The sequence below is a fragment of the Puma concolor genome, chromosome B3 (assembly GCF_028749965.1).
Source record: "Puma concolor isolate L17-30 chromosome B3, mPumCon1.1.hap2, whole genome shotgun sequence".
NCBI lineage: Eukaryota > Metazoa > Chordata > Mammalia > Carnivora > Felidae > Puma > Puma concolor.
The window spans coordinates 40,340,338-40,360,166 of NC_141672.1; the positions used below are offsets into that span (position 1 = coordinate 40,340,338).

Sequence of the window (19,829 nt, forward strand, 5' to 3'; positions counted from 1 at the left end):
CTCTGCAGTTCAACTCCTTGTGTTTGTATACCAATTCTACCACTAATGAGCTGTGTGACCTTGTATAAATTTATTAACTTCTCTGGGCCTCAGATTCCTCAACTATAAAATGGAGATTTTCCTGTACTTCATAAGGTTGTTATGACAAGTAAATGCCTGGCACAAAGGAAGCCCTCAATAAATGTATTAGTAAGCATCTTGTTAAACCACGCGTAGGTCTATCCTGTTTTACCTAGAGTCAGGGGCATGGACTGAACGCCTCCAAGAGTAAGGTCTGAAGTTACCCTTGACCCTGAGGCTCAAGCGGCTCTCCTTGCTACTCAACGTTGCAGCCAGGAAAGATAAAACAAGGTCTGTTTTTGCTTTCACGGTGGGGCCATTGTGGTGGTCTCCAGAAAACAGTTTTTCTGACAGCAAAGATTCCTAAAGACCATCTTAAGACAAGAGATTCAAGTAATACTCAGGTTTTATTGTGCAGGTGTATCCGCTTTAACAATAAAAGGGAGATACTGAACCCAGGATCAAGGATGCAATGGGGCAACTTCTTTGTGAATCTGGTGCCGGGGGCAGCATTCTGATGTGTCACAGGCTCTGCTACACAGGAGGAGGCTTTGGTTTTGAGTTGTTGAATGTTCTGGAGGATAGAGTTTAAACTAACCCCACAGAATAATGTGTCTTGAGAGAACAGGATTCAAATGTACTTTGAAACTCATTAAAATGTAGGCAATGGCTATTTTTTCCTCTTTCAAAATCTGATTTCAGAGGAAGAGGACTAGTTATACAAATAGACCAATTAGTCTAATTAGATTTTCTTCCAGGAGGGAGAAAACACTGTATTTTCTCCTAATAATTGGATTTGGCTGTTGGACAAACAAAATGACCTTCTCCTTTCATTCAATTTCAGACCAAAGAGGCAGAAAGGGTTAATTCTGGCAAGTCGTGGGGAAGGAAACCATGCCACAGGACATTCCCATCAATATTCCAGCGAGATGCTCCTAAATGGGAAGAAGGCATTTTAAAGCTCTACAGACAATGCTGGGGAGGGACTGCAGAGAAAGAACACAGGACACAGAATAGAATAGGATTCACAGCTATGTTGGCCAACCCCACCATAGGTGCATAGCTGATGGCCACCGTGGGGGTGACAAAGTGAATGCCAGTGTGTGCATGTTGCAGTCATATGTCTGTCTGTTGCCACTGTTATAGGCAGAATCTAACCTGGTTATGAAGACTACTCATGAACCACCCTTGTAGCCCTTCATGACAGCTGCAGTGGTGAGGCACAGACCTGGGAATGACCTAACCCAGGAGCACCATCCAGCCCAGAGCAGTGGTAAGAGGGACAAAGGGAGGCATGTGAATTAACTGACGGAGCAGCAAGGGAGGAGAGAGACACCTGGGCTTTGGCTTGGCATTGAGTAGTCACTTTTCCATAGAAGAAGGCAGAGACAGACATTTAAACCTAAAATGAGACACAACAACCCATTGGGGGTGGGATGGGTCTTGGTGGCAGGTGGAAAGGATGATAGGTAATGGATTTTTTAAATATCTCTTGGGAGGCAAACTAATCTTCTCAAGTACAGTTTATTCTACAGAATGGTATTTCCATGGAATATTGCAAGAGCCAAGAGAGGGAGAGTTGTTCTAGCTTGTTCAGATTGGGTCTGAATGGAATTTACTAGGCAGGGCTGGAACTAGTAATCTGCACACTGCTGGCAATAGACCATCTTGCCATTCTCAAAGCACAGAGGGATCCAGATCTAGACTGATTTGGGCAGGGAGCAGCTGCAGGAGTAGGAAAAAGAATGGTACAAATTTTAAGATTGTTTGTTCTAGTTTTGTGAACAGCAATATTGGTGTTTGGATAGAGATTACATTGAATTTATAGATTGGGTAGTATCGACATTTAACATTAATTCTTCTAACCCATGAGCATGGTATATCTTTCCATTTATCTGTTTAAATTTGTATGGACACAAAAGACCCCCAATGGCCAAAGCAACCTTAAAAGAGAAGAACAAAGCTGGAGGTATCACAATCCCAAAATTAAAATTATACTACAAAGCTACAGTAATCAAAACAGGATGATACCAGCACAAAAACAGACAACAGATCAATGGAACAGAACCCAGAAATAAAACCACACTTATGTGGTTAATCTATGACAAAGGAGGCATGAATATATACAGTCTCTTCAGTAAATGCTACTGAGAAAACTAGACAGCTACATGCAAAAGAATGAAACTAGACTACTTTCTTATACCATACCTAAAAATAAACTCAAAATGGACTAAAGACCTAAATATGAGACCAGAAACCATAAAACTCCTAGAAGAAAACACAAGCAATAATCTCTTGGATATTTGCCTTAGCAACATATTTATGGAGATGTCTCCTCAGACAAGGCAAACGAAAGTAAAATAAACTATTAGGAATACACCAAAAATAAAAAGCTTTTGCACAGTGAAGGAAACTATCAACAAAACAAAAAGGCAACGTACTGAATGGGAGAAGATATTTACAAATGATATATCCAATAAGGAGTTAATATCCAAAATACAGAAAAAACGTAAGACAAGTCAACACCAAAACCCCACAATCTGATTAAAAAATGGGCAGAGGACCTGAATAGACATTTTCTCAAAGAAGACCTACAGATGACCAACAGATATGAGAAGATGTGCAACATCACTAATCATCAGAGAAATGCAAATCAAAACCATAATGAGCTATTACCTCACACCTGTCAGAATGGCTAATGTCAAAAAGACAAGAAACAACAAGTGTTGATGAGGATGTGGATGGGGAAAAAGGAACCCTCATGCATTGTTGGTGGGAATGTAAACTGGTGCAGCCACTGTGGAAAACAGTATGGAGGTTCCTCAAAAAATAAAAATAAAAATAAAAATAGAAATACTGTATGATCCTGTAATCTCACCTCTGGGTATTTACCTGAAGGAAACAAAAACACTAATTTGAAAAGACATATGCATCTCTATGTTTACTGCAGCATTTTTTTGACAATAGCCAAGATATGGAAACAATCCAAGTTTTGATCAATGATGAATGGATAAAGAAGATGCGGTATACACGTATAATGGAATATCACTCAACCATAAAAAGTAATGAGATGTTGGGGCGCCTGGGTGGCGCAGTCGGTTAAGCGTCCGACTTCAGCCAGGTCACGATCTCGCGGTCCGTGAGTTCGAGCCCCGCGTCGGGCTCTGGGCTGATGGCTCAGAGCCTGGAGCCTGTTTCCGATTCTGTGTCTCCCTCTCTCTCTGCCCCTCCCCCGTTCATGCTCTGTCTCTCTCTCTCTGTCCCAAAAATAAATAAACGTTGAAAAAAAAAAAATTAAAAAAAAAAAAAAAAAGTAATGAGATGTTGCCATTAGTAACAACATGGATGGACCTAGATGGTATTATGCTAAGTATAATAAGTCAGACAGATACCATATGATTACACTTATATGTGGAATCTGAAAAACAAAACAAACAAAACCAGACACAGACTCCTAAATACAGAGAACAAACTGATGGTTGCCAGCGGAGGGATAGGCAAAATAAGTGAAGGGAATTAAGAGGTACAAACTTCCAGTTGTAAAACAAGTCACTGGAAGAAAAATATAACATAGGAAATATGTTTTGCAAGAAACAGATGGTAACTGTGCTTATCATGGTGACCATTTTGTAATGCATACAGTTGTTGAATTCCTGTGTTGTAGACCTGAAACTAACATACTGTATGTTAACTATACTTCAATTTAAAAAATGGTATAGTTTTTGTAAATGTTGTAGCTTGATAAGTGGTAGCCGTTACTATTACTCTACATATATGTTCTTGCATTACAACAGGTATTGACTTAAGTGTTTCAAGTTCATTCTATAGAATATTTACAGCAACCCTGATTATCATTCCCTTTTTACATACTGGAAAACCGAGGAACAGTCCAATCTGTAACCTGTCCAAAGGCCACCCAGTTTGGGAGTGCTAGAGTTTCTATCTAGTACTAGAAACCTTTGCTTTCAGTCACTGTGCTAAACCACCTCTTGAGGCGACCAATCTTCTAATTTGTTTTCTGGATCAAAAACCAGTGTGGGCTGACAGGTCAGGAGGAATCATGGGATGACATTCAGGACTTCACCTGTGAAGGAGAATGCACAGCATTTTGTGTCCTTACTTATGTTATACTTCCTGTGCTGGCCCATGTGACCAGCAGGTACTAAGAGAAGGGAGAGACAACAAATAGTCTTGAAAAGAACCCAAAGAATCCTTTAGTCTGACTACCTTGCTTTACTTTGAACAACAGAGGTCTTTATATTGGAGAAAAAAGGATAGAAAGGCACTGCTGATATTTTCAAACACCAGAAGAGGTGTCGGCCGTAAGAAGCAGTTCCAAGTAGGAGAAATCTGTTTAGGGAGGTGGAGTTAAGGGAGCATATATAAGCTTATAAAGACAATTAAATTTAATACCCAATGCCATTAAGCGATAGAAAGAGCTTTGCTAGGAGGAACACGACTGTCTTATTGGAAACATTCAAAGAAGAACTTCCATGAGTTGTCAAGGATTCTGGATAACCTATCTGGCATCAGGTGGGAAGGGAGATCAATGCCTTTCATGGCCTATGCTAATATCAAGAGTCTACAATCTTATCCTATCTTTGGTCTCTTCTTAGTTTTATCGTTAAAATTCTGGGAGAGAAGAGCTGACATTTTGAAGATATACCTCCCTCAGCTAGAGAAGCCACATTTTCCTTGGGTCTCAAGTGGATTTGTCTTTATAAACAATAAAATGAAACAAAGCTTGGTCAAGCTAATCTCCTTGGGCGAGACACTGAAGAGGGCATGCGAGTATATATTTGAAAATGCCAATGGATCAACATCTTACTGCTAAGTTACTTGTAACTAATCTACATCAGAATATTCCGTATCTCCAGAGACACAGTATACAGTGTACTTTATTTCCTCCTCATGAAAGCCAGTATAATACCCTGTACTGTTGATCCTGTAATGGAGTAGAAACAGTGTTAAAGTCTGTAGTGAGTTTGTTGGCTATATTTCTCATGCTGTCAGTGACTGGAATCCAGCACCTTTTTTGTGGACGACTACTTAATTCCTTTTCAGTGCTCTTAACACTCTAATTTTCCTGTGTTTTATAATCATTATAGCTTCCCCTAAATCCCAAGTCATAAGACAATGTTGGTTTAAAAAAAGGTAAAGGTCAGAGGTGAGTCCCAGAGACAAAAAAGCCCAAGGTCAGACACTTGTGCCAACACCGATGTTGTTGGCCAAGATGGTTTTATTCCTGGCAAACCAGTCTCAAGCAGCTCTGACTGACAGGTCAGGTTTCATTGCTCTCCAGTAACTCCCAAGAGTTAAAGGAAAAGGAAGCTCTATTCACCGTAGCCACTACCACTTGTTTTCAGGTGTGATCCCCTGAAATGTAGCTATTTAAAGGAAGCAAGTACTAAACAAGGATCCTCTAGAGGACACTACACAATGCCTTTTATTTCCTCCTGATGGAACCCAGGCCAATACTTGTCTTTACCTAGGAGAGACACTATCTTTGGTGTCTGAACCAAAAGTAACTATCAACAGCTAAAGATTATTGGTCTTTGATAGTTGGAAAGGGCACATGAAAGAAAATAAGTGTACGAGTTCTGTTCACAAGAGTTTTTCCAGCTTAAAACAAAAAGCTCTTCTGACCCACATTTCTTGGTTAGCAAACTACCACATCAAAAGGGTTTCCATGCTCATTTTATAAAACCTCTGACATCTTCATTCTCCTGGCTGAGATATGGAGACTGAAGAGGCAAGTGGTGGAGGGAACACCTGGGTGGCTCCGTTGGTTGAGAGTCTAACTCTTGATTTCAGCTCAGGTCATGATCCCAGGGTCATAGGATTGAGTCCCACATTGGGCTCTGTGCTGAGCACAGAGCCTGCTTAAGATTCTCTCTCTGCCTCTGCCCTTCTCCTCCACTCACATGTGCTCTCTCTCTCACTCTAAAACAAAATCTAAAAATAAAAAAAAAATTGAAAAAATGGGACACATGGGTGGCTCAGTAGGTTAAGTGCCCAACTTCAAGTACTGATCTCACAGCTTGTGGGTTTGAGCCCCATGTTGGGCTCTATGCTGACAGCTCAGAGCCTGGAGCCTGCTTCTCTCTCTGCCCCTCCCCTGCTCATACTCTGTCTCTCTCTCTCTGTCTCAAAAATAAACATTAAAAAAAATAAAAAATAAATTAAAATAAATTAAAAATTAAAAAAAAATAGGCAAGTGGTATATTTTAATGGAGTGGTATTACTCCATTAAAAAAATGCTTCACACTGCCAGCTACAAATAAAACACCAGGACCTCTATTCCTAGTAAACATATAAGCTAAAATAAGGGGGAAGGAAGCTGAGTACAGTAAGTTTAATAAAATATGATTTTTAAAATGTCAAAAAGTCTATGGGAAGATCAACGTGCTACTGTTTTCCTATCTTCTGCCAACACTCGCATTGATCTATCTGTAAGAAAATGGTTCATTTCTGAAAGGTGTTCATTGCACTAGCAGTTACAGTAAGAGGTCTGTGGAGCAGCTCCATTTCCTCATATGGGAACACCAGTCCCGGTGTTAACCATCTCTCTTGCTAAAGAATCATTCAGTAAATTTCTTTTGGATTTTCCCCATCACAGTGTTTGAAACATCGGTTCTAATGATCCACAGTTAGATCCTCTACCTTAATCTGGTCCCAGTTTTTCCTCCACTTCCTCAGCCTCCTCCTGGCTGACCACCTCCCTTGAGCATCTCAACTTCTGCCAGGAGAGGAGTAGGAAACGGAGAGGGTCAAATTCAATGCTGCTCTCATCAACTGCCTGGTGACAGACGTGGGACACACTCATGGCTGAAAGAGGCTCCCAGCACTGATTGTGATTCCCCCTTTGTGCACAGAGGCAAACAGGATTCCTGCAGACAATGCAGATGATGAAATCTGATAGGTGTGATGACAGGTAAACCCACACAAGTACACACACTTTAATTTCCATAAAGCTTAAGAACAAAAGCACTCTGTAATCTCCCTCTAATACCAAGTTTACAATGCCTCCTGAACTGACAAAGGTGACTCAGGAGAGTGCACCAAACTCCTTTCAGCACTTATTTAACCTGGCCACCTGTGTGAGCTCACAGAAAAGGGCATTGACTCCACCTGAGTCAGCACTGAGCCTCGTGATCCCTCCGAGGAGAGGAGATGATTTAGTACAAAGGAACACTCACCTCACAGAAAGGCCATCACCTTCCTAAGCTCTTCGGATTCGTGAGGACCTCCCCAAGTCTCTCTTTCTGGAGCTACACGAAGGCAAAACTCAGTGCAACCATAGAAACTCTAAGCAAACTCTGTATTTTCTTCTGTGTTATGATTATTAGCATTTGGGGATAATTAATTTAGTGCCAGTTAAGGAAACTCAGCCAACAGAAAGCATGCATTATTCTAAAACCAAGTTAAAAAAAACATTAAAAAAATCATTTTTCAAGTCATAAATCTGGAATGCTTTTACACAAGTGTGTCTTCATATTTCTTTTCTGTGTTGACTTCTATGGGTATTGCCAGTTTTTATAATCTATGAGAGCTAATGGGTGGGATTGTTTTGCTTTTGGGGCTTGGACATATGAGCATTTCACATACACATTTAAAGGGACGATGAGAAATGAGAGACAAAAAAGCAAACAAGAAAAATGGTCTTCCCGTTGCAGTTTTTTTGAGTGCGTGCAATGGGTATTTTGAGTTTTAAGGATCATGGTTAATGATTTGGGGGTTTTTTCCGAGTAGAAGTCCTGGGCTCAACTGTGTATGTTCCAGTTCCCCTCTCCCAATGGTTCTGTGCCCCAAGGGTGTCCTCACAAACAAGTCCTCTGCCTCCATCCACGTCTATGTGAAATGTTTAAACATCCTCACACAAGGAACTTAAAACTCCACGATCTTGGGGGTGGGGGTAAAGGTGATGATAGGAAGGGCTAGGGTAGGAAAGTAACACTGGGAGTTCTGGGGCCCAGCCTGTTCAACCACTCACTTTCTGTGGAACATGGGACAAGAATACCCCCTCACCCTTGATTCAGGGGACTCACTGACATTATTACACCACAGGAAGCCACAAGATCCTTAACACCTGATCTATGGTGTGCTATATAAATGGGTATCCAAACAGTTTCCAGAGATGATAATAATGCCTTCCATTCTTAAAAAGTTTATTTTTGAGATAGAGATAGAGAGCAGGGGAGGGGCAGAGAGAGAGAGAGAGAGAGAGAGAGAGAGAGAGAGAAAGGGAGAGAGAGTATCCCAAGCAATTTCCATGCTGTCAGAGAATATGTGGGGCTCAAACTCACCAACTGTGAGATCATGACCTGAGCTGAAATCAAGAGTCAGACGATTAACCAACTGAGCCACCCAGGTACCCCTAAATACCTTCCATTTTAAAAGGTAAAAAGCAATTCAAACAGTATTTCCTTTTGAAGGAAAAAAAAAAAAAAGGCAAGCAAAATATCCAGCAGACACCAATTCCAGGAACAGTGCTGACCTTATGTTCTAAGGAAAAAAGCATCAGGAAATCTCAGGAAGCCAAATAGGGATGGCCCACCAACTGAGAGTGGTGGGGGGAGCGGACGTGAAGGGCTGGCTTGAGATCTTGGCCCTTCCTGCCTTGGTGGGAAAGGGAGGACCCAGCCCACAAGAAAGGATCCCACAGGGCAGGAGGGGAGCAGCTCGGGGCAGAGCTCACCAGTGAGGGCTCTCTTCTTCCCTGTTCTTTGTAAAAAAAAAAAAAAAAAAAAGAAATCATTCTTTGGGGTACATTTAGCTTATCAACTTGGGGCTGAGGTATACTTCTTGGGAAGGTACAGAGACTGTTCATGGATGTTGAAGAATGAGAATGCTAAAATCTGATTAATTTTGTAGCATAAAAATGACCAGGATGATATAGACTCCCAGTCCAGGACCTTGAGACTCTTACTGGCAATCAAAAGGCATAGCTGGATCCAGATCCACTGTTAATGAAATATTTCATGACAAATTCAAAACCAAACTGAAAAAAAGAAAAAAAAAAGATGTAGCTGGATTGGCCAGATAGCTGCTATGTGGCTCACATTATTTCTTCTGTTTGTATATTTGTATTGTGAAACGATTTTGATGCATTAATGAAGGCCAAGTTCATTTTACACAGTCTGTAATGTGTGTGTGTGTATGTGTGTGTACCTACATATACATATAAAATCAACGTTATACAAGTTCTAAGTATGTATGTATACATATGTGCCTGTGTATGTGCACATATACACAACACATAACATTGATTGATTGAAAAAATTGTACTATTATGGGAGTTTTCCTTTTTCAAAAAAATTTTTTTTAAGGTTTATTCATTTTTCAGAGGCAGAGAGAGACTGAGTGTGAGGTGGAGAGGGGCAGAGAGAGAGAGGGAGACACAGAATCTGAAGCAGGTTCCGGGCTCTGAGGTGTCAGCACAGAGCCCGATGCAGGGCTTTAACTCAAGGACCATAAGATCATGACCTGAGCCGAAGTAGGACACTTAACCGACTGAGCTCCCCAGGCGCCCCCGGAAATTTTCAAACATACACAAATATGTAACCATCATGCAGCCTTGACACTTACTATACACGTCCAATCTTGTTTCATCTGTTCCACTCTGCTACCCCTGGATTACTGCGAAAAAATAATCCTAGATATTTCACTTGCAAATGCTTCTGTCCGGTCTACAGTATCTCTTTATAACTATTCAGGATGATCTATTAAACATGAAGAAAACAATTTTGTGACTCATACTTGCTTGAAATCCTTCAATGACTTATCTTGGCCATCCTTCACATGGCCTCCAGTGTCCTTCACACACGGCGTCATCTCCTACAACCCCAATAGCCCTACCCCTCTGCTCACTACAGTCCGGCCCCACTGCCAGAGAGATACTCAAATGGATTCTATCTCAAGATCTTTGTGTACTTCTTGAACCTGACTAGCTTCTCTTCAGCCTTTGGTTTCAGCTTAAATGTCATTTCCTCAGGATGGCCTCCCTCGATGACCTAGATTGGGTTACATCGACCTGCTATATCTTCTCAAAGCACCTTAGACTTAAAAAAAAAAAAAAAATCAAATTGTTAAGTATATTGTTATTTGTATAATTTCTTTTGTGAACATCTTTTTTCCTTCCTATTCCTGCTGGACTTAAATTCCTTGAGGGCAAGGACGATGTCTGTCATGGTCCTCCCTGCACCTCCAGCCCCTTGTGTAGTACCTGAACACAGCAGAACCATGGCTGCTATGCATATATGCATGGATACATGCCTGTTAAATGAATAAGTGAATCAGTATCTGTGTGGCTATTTACATCCCCCATAGGTGTCTTTGCTTTGGACAGAAACTCCTGGAAAAACACAATACAGTTCTCTCTGGAATAAAAATTCAACCCAGCCTCGTGTACAATTTAGCACTTAATGACCTTGGTGATGTTGGTGGATCTTGATCAAGGAGAGAGGGTGATGATAACGACACCTCTCAGTATGCTATGAAATTACTACTCATAACTCGGCAATACTAAGAACTTAACTCCCGTATCGTGCGTGCCACTTCGAAAGTGCTTTCATGTGTACTCCCTCATTTGAAGTGGGTACCAGTGGTGTTATCATCCCTGCTTTGCAGAGAGAGACTGAAGAGCCATGGCAGAGGGGGAATGAGGCTGCATGCCTCTCAGACTAGTGCGTGTTTCTTCCACTCTATCGTGTGAAGTCGGTTCACCTCTCTGGGTCTCGGCTTCATCTGCCAATGAGGGATTTAGACAAACTGCTTTTTAAAGATTTTTTCATCTCAGCAATTCTGTGTGTATGTTTCTAATAGTCACCATGCTCTAAAAATTAAGGGTAATGACAAGTGATTGCAGTCCAAAACTTAGCTTGGAGGACCTCCTGACAGTTTTTAGGACCATGCAAGACACCAGCCAATGGAGTCAACGTTCAACATTAGGAACTCTTGATGTCACCAAGTTCCCAGAATTATAGGCGGTCACAAAATCCTGGAAAAGGGCTTGAAGTCAATATTTTTAAAGAAAGCAATGTGCCTTATCTAGAACTGGAATTGCACAACAGAATAAAGGCTTGTTCAGAGTCCTTAAAAATGTCTCAGCTTATCAAACTTTTAACATAGATGGACTCCCCAAGCCCTCCGTTATCTGGCAGAGGACCATTTGTTCCTACTGAGCCAGTACCACTCAAAAGTTACTGCAGACAACAGTTTGTGAATAAATCACATTGTAAAACCATTGGCCTATTTCACCACAAGTAAAACTAGTAGATTTGGATGTTTATACAACCTGAAGACATCCCTTCCTAACCTCCTCACTGAATCCTCTTCCACTGTCACCCCTTGAACCCTGGTGGGCCCTAAGCCCCATCCTCCAACCTCCTTTTATTCTTCAGCCTGTACCCTAGTCATGTTTGCATCCGTGTTCTTACTGGTCTGGGTTTTTCTTTTATTTTTTAAAAAACCTGTGGTATGATATACAGAACATGATATTTACCTTCTGAACCACTTTTAAGTGTGTAGCACATTAGCACAGTCACACTGTTGGGCATCTATCACTACCCATCCATCTCCAGAACTTTTTCCATCCTCCAAAACTGAAACTCCATACCCCTTACGTACTACCTCCCCACGCCCCGCCTCCTAGTCCCTGGCAAACACCATTTTGCTTTTTGTCTCTATAGATTTGACATTCTAGGTCATTCTAGGTCCTTCATATAAGAGGAATCATACATTTGTCCTTTGAGTTTAGCTTATTTCATTAAGCATGCCTTCAAAGTCCGTCCATGCAGTAACATGTATCAAAATTTCCTTCCTTTTTAAAGCTGAATAATAATCCATTGTATGCTTATTACCACATTGTGTTTATCCATTCATCTGTCAATGAACATTTGGATTGTTTCCACCTTTTTGACATTGTGAATACTGCTGCCATAAACATTGGTGTACAAATATCTGTTCAAGTTCCTCTTTCATTTCTTTTGGCGATACATCCAGAAATGGAATTGCTGGACCATGTGGTAATTTTATGTTTAATTTTTTGAGAAACTGCCTGCCATATTGTTTTCCACAGTGGCTGCACCATTTTATATTCCCGCGAATAATGCACAAGGGTTCTAATTTGTTTCAACAAATGTGCTTAATGGCCTTTGGTGAGTCACAATTTCTCCGGGCCTCAGTTTCCTTATCTATAAAATGGGGGGATCAGAATAGACAACAGACAATCTCTAAGGTTTCTCCTAGCAGTAAAAAACTGTATTGGCCTAATTAAATCAAGTTGCAATTAAAGCCAGAAAGTAGTCTGAATGGTTTATAAGCATGACTTGATACCTTAAGCTCTTTTCCTAACACAAGACACAAAGTAATCATTTTTCAAAGGACAGAGTCGAACAATGATTTCATGCATCCAGCTTTCATTAATGACATTACTGGCCACCTCCTGAGCATTTAATCTATGCCGAACACTGTTCCAAGTATCCCCTGCACACTATCTCATACCCTAGTTGTACAGATGAGGAAACTGAGGCATGGCAAAATTAAGCTACTTGCCAAAGATAACACAGCTAGTGAGTGAAAGAGCCACGATTTGTCCTTGGACAGCTCTGCTATGGAGGCAGGTTCTTCACCATCACACCCAGACGAAGCCTTTCCTTCTTGGTGAACGAAGCCTTTCCTCAAGTCTTGAGTGCTCTTAACTGTTTTCTTGCTTTTCCTTGATCACACTTCCATTTAAATGTCTCAGCCCTCTGCAGAGGAGAGCTGCATTTCCTCAGCTATGGCATTTAAGCTTTTTATTTTTAGGCATAGAGGCTGAAATGTACAAAAGTGTCCCAGAAATCCTCTGGGTAAATGTATTTTAGTAATTTTATCAGATACCTTTTTCAAGGGTTTTCCAGAAAATCACTTTTAAGGAATGCTCCTTGAAGAAAGAAGAAATCGAATGCTGAAGGTGTTCTGGACAATAATCTTATGACGTGGGTTTTATTACCTTGAGTTTGTAAGCAAGGACACCAGGATTCAGAGAGGTGCAGTAACTACCAAGGTCACTGAGCCAAAATATAATAGAGCTAGGAGGTAAGCCTGTCACCAAGGAAAGCCCATGCTCCTTCCTCCAGGGAGACACCCCACAGAGAACACAGAATGACACTTAGGAGAACCAGTGCAAGGTCAATGACACATCACGACCTCAGGTTCTGTCTCTACCCAGCTGAGCAACTGGTATCTGAAAGAAAACTAAAAGGAAGTGAAGAGGTTCACAGTTTCCCAAAAAGCGAAACTGCAAGGGGAGGGAACAAGTCAGTCTCCAGTGAAGATTAGGTTCACTTTAGGCACCAGAGGTTCAGTTTTCTCTTAGAACAAAGACTGTGGAGGGAGAATGTTTCTGGATAACCTATATTCACATTACCAAAAAATATTTTTACACACATCAAAGATATCTTTTAAAGTAATTGGATTTACCTGCTTAAGAAGAAGCTATCTTAATAGTTCCATATGGATCTTAATCTTGACTTAGTACTGATTCTAGGTTTCGCAGGGATTGAATGAGGGAGCTAAGATCTAGGTCCCAGATTTAGTTGGGAAGAATTCTCTCAAGAGGATTCTGAAATACTGGAATACAGTTAAGGACTACTGCAGTTTTGAAGAAAAAAAATCAAAAGAAGCAGATGTGAGTGATGTCCAACTCAAATGATGAGGCCTCAAGATTTCCCCTGGATCCAGACAAAAGAGAGGAGATATTTATCGGAGAAACGCTGACCTGGATTGTTAACCCTATAGAGAGAACATGAAAGTTTCCTAAGGCACAGACTGACTTATTTCCTACACTTCACGGTAGCAAGCATAATGACATTCATACACCATGTGAACAAGACACATTTCTTTATACTTTGAACTAGTACTTTCATTTGAATCATAAACTCTGGGGTTTTCTTTTACATTTTAAAAATGCTGAATCAGGGGCGCCTGGGTGGCTCAGTCGGTTGAGTGTCTGACTCTTGATTTCACCTCAGGTCATGACTTCTGGTTCATGAGATAGAGCCCTGTGTCAGGCTCTGTGCTGACAGTGGGTAGAGCCTGCTTGGGACTCTCTCTCTCTATCCCTCCCCTACTCATGTTCTCTCTCTCTCTCTCAAAATAAATAAAACTTAAAAAATAATGCTAAATCAGCTACAGAAATTGAACTAAATATGTGCACTATGAAAAACCATTAATATAATGATGGTGGTTGTAGGCCACAGGGGTTTAGCAGGCCTTAAGAGCCAGATTATGGACCATGGTCCTGGGAAAGTAATAATGCAAAGCAAGCCTGATTCTGTAGCATGATTAGGTTGTGTTAAAGTAGCTTAGGTCATCAGAGTTAGCCGGAGCCAACCTCAGCAAGTGCTGTTCCCTTCCAGAAGTTAAACTTTAGGGCATGAATCCACAAAGAAAAGCCCTCCTTTGTATTTTATTCATAAAATTATAAAAGCCACATTCTTGGTTTCCTCAGTCTAAAACTTCTACTAACTCTACGACTCAGTTGTTCTTGCGGACATATGCCATTGTTAGGAGATATTTGGCAGAATCCAAAGTGACTTCACTTTTATTTCTATAGGAGATTAGTGTTTCCTCAATATCAGGGGGGTACTGGCACCTAGCCTTGGGAATCAAGTTACCAATTACAATTCACTTTGACGATATTTGCCTGAAAAGGATTTCTGTGATTATTTCACTTTTAGTGATACGGAGAATTCTCAGGGATAATCGTGCCTTCAGCCAGTACACAGTGACCTGCATACAAAATGTTTTTGAAAAGGCACTGATCATATGACTGAAGATTTCTAAAGGGAGTCAAGTCTGTCAACATGATAGCCAATATTTCCCAAATTTTGTTTTTTTGCCTCAAATCACTGAAAAGGACATAACTTAAGGAAAGTAATTCTTATCCCATAGAAATTATCCAACAGAGAGAATGGATTGTTCTGATTTTTCCCTACTAGAAGAACTGAGCTTTTATTCACCTTTATTCCCCTATGCATACAGCAGGTGATAATACATGATTTATAAATTCAACTAATGTGGTTATAGGAATGATCCAGATTATGTGTGCTTTTTTATTTTCAACATAAAAGCATCAAATCCAAGTTTCTTCCTCACTTCAAAATAAGGCTTCCAACATGGTACCTTAAATGCACACAAAAAAGACTTTTCATGATACATTAACTGCACTGCACCTGAATCTGGGCCTGGCACCTCACTTATTATTCATAAGAATGATATGAATGCAAAAGGAATCTGCAGAAGTTCGGAAAACCTCTCCTGGCTTCACCCAGCACGAAGGGAAAGGCCCCTTCACCCTGCTTCTTGGACACTGCAGACAGAAACAGTCAGTATGTAAACAAACCGGGGATAGCGTTCACGTGACCCAACACCCTGGCATGTCCTGACTGTATAAAGGAAGTGCATCATTTCACCTACACTAAAGTCACAGGTGCTAGAAATACTTGATAGGTGGCAAACAATGGTACCAACCGCTTGCATTTGGCCCAGAAAGAACTATTGCATAACAGAGGAAAACATTCCGAGAGAACTCATTCTTTGATTCTGCAATTTAAAACATATATTGCAGGGGCGCCTGGGTGGCTCAGTCGGTTAAGTGTCCGACATCGGCTCAGGTCATGATCTTACAGTCCATGAGTTCAAGCCCCGCATCGGGCTCTGTGCTGACAGCTCAGAGCCTGGAGCCTGCTTCACATCCTGTGTCCCCCTCTCTCTCTGCCCCTTCCCTGCTCATGCTCTGTCTCTGTCTCAAACATAAATAAACATTTAAAAAAAAATTAAAAAAAAAAACAAAAACATATTGCAGTTAGCACTGGGAGCTTACTATGGGAAGGTACTGAAAAAACACAAGCAGCACACACGGCCAGCTGGTATGCAGCCGGCCCAACCTGGCTAGGTAAGCCAGACTTACAGATTTCAGGATCCCTGTGGCATCTTCATGGAGCCATGTTGGGTAAACCACTTCATCGTTCAGTATGGCTTCAAAGAGGTCATCTTCGTTCTCTGCCTCAAAGGGGGCGTGACCACACAGCATCTCGTAGAGCAACACGCCCATTGCCCACCAATCTACTGCAGGTCCGTAGAGCATTTCCTGGAGGATCTGTGTGAAGAAGGCAATGTGAGAAGTGCTTTGCACATCTGATTAACAAATGTGTCCTTAAAGACTAGGGAAAATGTTGGATTAGGAAATATCAAAGTAAAAAAAAATGCACATTTCATGCTATCTCTAGAGACTGGTCCGTTTTCTCTGTGGTTCAACTCAGAGGACTTCTCATCCAGGTGATCAAACATTTATGGCCTGTTTCAGCCTAGGTAATGGTACGTGTGCAGATCCAAAACAGAAAGGGTGTTGGCACTGTATCCCTATAGAGGGAGGAAAATACTGGGCTCACTCACTTGCATAGGAAAGACTGAGGAACTTTATTTACTGCTGCTAAATGGGACTGGGATCAAAGCACTGAGTAGAGACAAAGAGGAAAATAACTAGCTGTGAGCAGAGCACACTTTGTCCTCATTCAGGGCTAATGCCTAAAGCAACTACAAGGTTTACAACAACATTTTTAATTCAAATTGTTATTTATAGGAACCGAGGGCATTTTCTGCCATCATTCACCCAATGAGGCATAAGGGAGTGCGGAGGCATCAGCTTGCAATGCGCCCCCAGAGCCACAGCACGCAAGAGCAGCCCGTGGCATCTCTGCTCAGGATTTCCAAAGCCGTACTCACCTCTGGAGCAATATAATCGGGTGTGCCACAGAAGGTTGCTGTGGTGACTCCATTACAAATCCCCTCCTTGCACATCCCGAAGTCCGCCAGTTTACAGTGACCCTCGTGGTCCAACAGGACGTTGTCCAGTTTGAGATCTCTGAAAGAAACAAAGAGCAGCGTGCTCTAGGGCAGCCGGGCCCCAAACCTGGGCGGGCTGGCTCATGGGGTGGGCGATCAGACCACACCAAGCAAGCTTTCTGCATACATTTCAAAGGGAACCAATGTCTTTGGGTTATCTTAGAAAAAACTTGAGACCAACTCTGAAAATTTGCCTCAGGGCTCCTAGACGATGGTCCCATATGAATAGGCTACCCACATATAAAAACCTAGGCGTGATGGTGTCCCCTCACCGGGGCATCTTCACAGCGGGCACAGGACTGTCATTCTGGAGCTTCACACCCACAGTGGGCTGTGTCAGGGCGCTCATGGCTCTATGTACCTATCTCTGCTCTGGGAATCAAGTTGTGTTGGCCTGTGTGGCCCGAGGGACAGACTGGTCTCTGTCCAGCCCAGGATCACCTTTCGGCTCAGAGGAGATTGGTGATGACAGAACTGGCGTGACCAGTTTCCAGGCTGTGCCCTGGGAGCTGATACTGTGACCACATAGGTCTTACAGAGAGAGGTCACTGGAGATACCCAGGAATGAAAACAAAGTCCTGTTTTCTAGGAATCCCTGATAAATGAGGCTAAAGCAGCAGAGTTTTCCTGGCACAGATCAGTGGGAACGCAGACCAGACCTTCTCTCTGCTCACCTGCTCCTGGCAGCAATCTCCCTGGGCATAAGCTGTGTAAGCACGCAGCTGCCCACTTCAGGAAAGGAAGCCTTTTCTGCCTCTAAACCGAATCTGGCCTTCTCCATGCAAAACCCTACTTTCCAACAAGCAACTGTTTTCAGTAGGCTGTGATCAGTGGAGATGGTTTCCTTCCCCATAGTCACCACACAATATGAGCAAGACGTTTTTTAATGTTTGTTTATTTTTGAGCGAGAGACAGAGACAGAGTGCGGGTCTGGGAGCGGCAGAGAGAGAGCGAGACACAGAATCCAAAGCAGGCTCCAGGCTCTGAGCTGTCAGCACAGAGCCTGATGTGGGTTTCAAATCCACGACCATGAGATCACGACCTGAGCAGAAGTGGGACGCTTAATCGACTGAGCCACTTGGGCACCTCAAGCAAGACATATCTGAAGGTGGAATCACGAGGTGCAGGGTTGCAGGTGGGATGACTGTGGTCCTGTACACGGGAGGAAGGTCACGGCCAAGAGCATGGTCTCTCTCAGCTGTTATTCCAGGAGTGGTTTCAGACTCTAGGCCCTATCAGTGCCTGGTCGTGTGGCTCCTCTCAGCCAGATGGCACACATTAGAAGTGGCCAAGGTTAGGGGCTTGTGGGTGGCTTAGTTAAGTGTCCGACTTTGGCTCAGGTCATCCTTTCACATGTTGTGGGTTCGAGCCCCGCATCAGTCTCTGTGCTGACAGCTCAGAGCCTGGAGCCTGCTTCGGATTCTGTGTCTCCTTCTCTCTCTGCCCCTCCCCCGCTCACATTCTCTCTCAAAAATAAATAATAAAAACATTTTTAAAAATTAAAAAAAAAAAAGAAGTGGCCAAGGTTAGAGATCACAGTCGGTCACCCCAGGGGAGAGCAAGCCCGTGGGGGATCAGAGCCTGGGGGCGAACTCTTTCAGCACCAGGTTCTAGCCCAGTCATCCAGGCCCCTGTGGACCTGTGCCTAGAGCATGCTCTCTCACTGCCAAACAAGGTTACTGGGTTTCTGAATTCTCCTAAAGCTGTTATGCCTGCTAAGGACTCATAAAGGATTTTGTTTGGTAACAGGAACAAGTGCTAACAGAAACTCACAACGGTCTGGAGAACCGACCTTTGATTGCTCAAGAGAGCTTGTGACTAACATCCCAGGTAAGAGGTCTAATTGCTTATTACTCAGTCGCTGTCATGGGCAGCAGGAATCGTTCAGGGAGAGACAAGTGCTTGCAATCAGTTCTGTAAGCTGCCCATCACAATGCCCTCTGCAGAAGTCCAGAACGCAGCCTCACTGCTCAGAAGACAGAACTGACAGCACAGTGCATCCCTGCCACAGAATGCCTGAGGCCACAGAGGCAGGTTATACTTCAATCCTGACTTTTCAGTCTAATTCTAGGCCTTCTTTAGACCTGTACAAGCCCTGAGAGAAACGCCATTGCTTGTTTTACACCAGGTGCTACTTAATAGACAAAACTCCCAAACTGGGATTCCAAGGGCGTTCAATTAAGAGCATAATATAATCCCAGGCTATTAGTTCTGCCCTCAGCCTAAATATCTCACACCTTCTCTGTAAGTTCTGTCCTGATATCCCCAGAGAGTCAACTCTGCCCTCAGAGTACCCAGTGAGTTCCTGCTCCTATAACGGCATGCCCTGCACTGTATTCCAGAAGGCTCTGTCTGTGTACCTGTCTCCCCCTTAGCTGGGGCTAAGCTTTACTCCTCCCTAGTTCCAGCTTGGTCATGGAAGAAGACGCTGACCAAAGACATAAACAGAAGCATGTCGGACAGACAGCAGTGAGCTTCCCTAGCCAGCTCAGTGCCTGTTTTATTTTCAGGGGAAGAAAGGAAGCTTCATAAACCTCACTGGGATCCTTGTTCCAAGGTAATTAAACTTATAAAAAGTGATGTGCTTTATCCCTTAGAGACAGATTCCAGAGGGAGGAGAAGAAGAATCCTGAAATGTAAGTTCAAATTCTTTGCTTTGGTGAAGCTGGAGAAGGGAAACTACTTTAGGAAAGACGATTATAAAGCAGAGAGGACCCAGTCTTAATACTTTTCCATGGCTTGCAGCCAGATGACAGAGTAAAACATTGACAGGGTTAGTCAAACAGATTCAAAGGTTACAGAGCCATTCATGGACACGGTCAGCTTCCATTTTAAGGGTAATCATGATCTTCGCTTAAAAAAAAAAGAAAACATGGGGC

General features: G+C 42.4%; 1 protein-coding gene and 1 long non-coding RNA gene across 6 annotated transcripts in view; one reads left to right on the forward strand and one right to left on the reverse strand.

Moving 5' to 3' along the window:
• The window catches only part of LOC147579922 (uncharacterized), a 79,804-nt gene that overhangs the window by 48,374 nt on the left and 11,601 nt on the right, over positions 1–19,829 (forward strand). For both annotated transcript variants that reach the window (XR_015252324.1, XR_015252325.1), the window contains exons 3-4: positions 18,700–18,780; positions 19,548–19,586. This is a non-coding gene — a long non-coding RNA (uncharacterized LOC147579922). The remainder of the gene's footprint in view (positions 1–18,699; positions 18,781–19,547; positions 19,587–19,829) is intronic.
• PRKCH (protein kinase C eta) overlaps positions 1–19,829 on the reverse strand; it is a 234,284-nt gene that overhangs the window by 13,013 nt on the left and 201,442 nt on the right. For 3 of the 4 annotated variants that reach the window (XM_025918488.2, XM_086709599.1, XM_086709598.1), the window contains exons 11-12: positions 16,831–16,969; positions 16,016–16,204 (exon numbers count right to left, since the gene is read on the reverse strand). In XM_025918488.2, the coding sequence (XP_025774273.1) occupies positions 16,016–16,204; positions 16,831–16,969 (328 nt within the window). Of the gene's footprint in view, positions 1–8,244; positions 15,665–15,901; positions 16,205–16,830; positions 16,970–19,829 lie in introns of those variants that run through there. The other variant, XM_086709597.1, reaches the window with a different exon arrangement.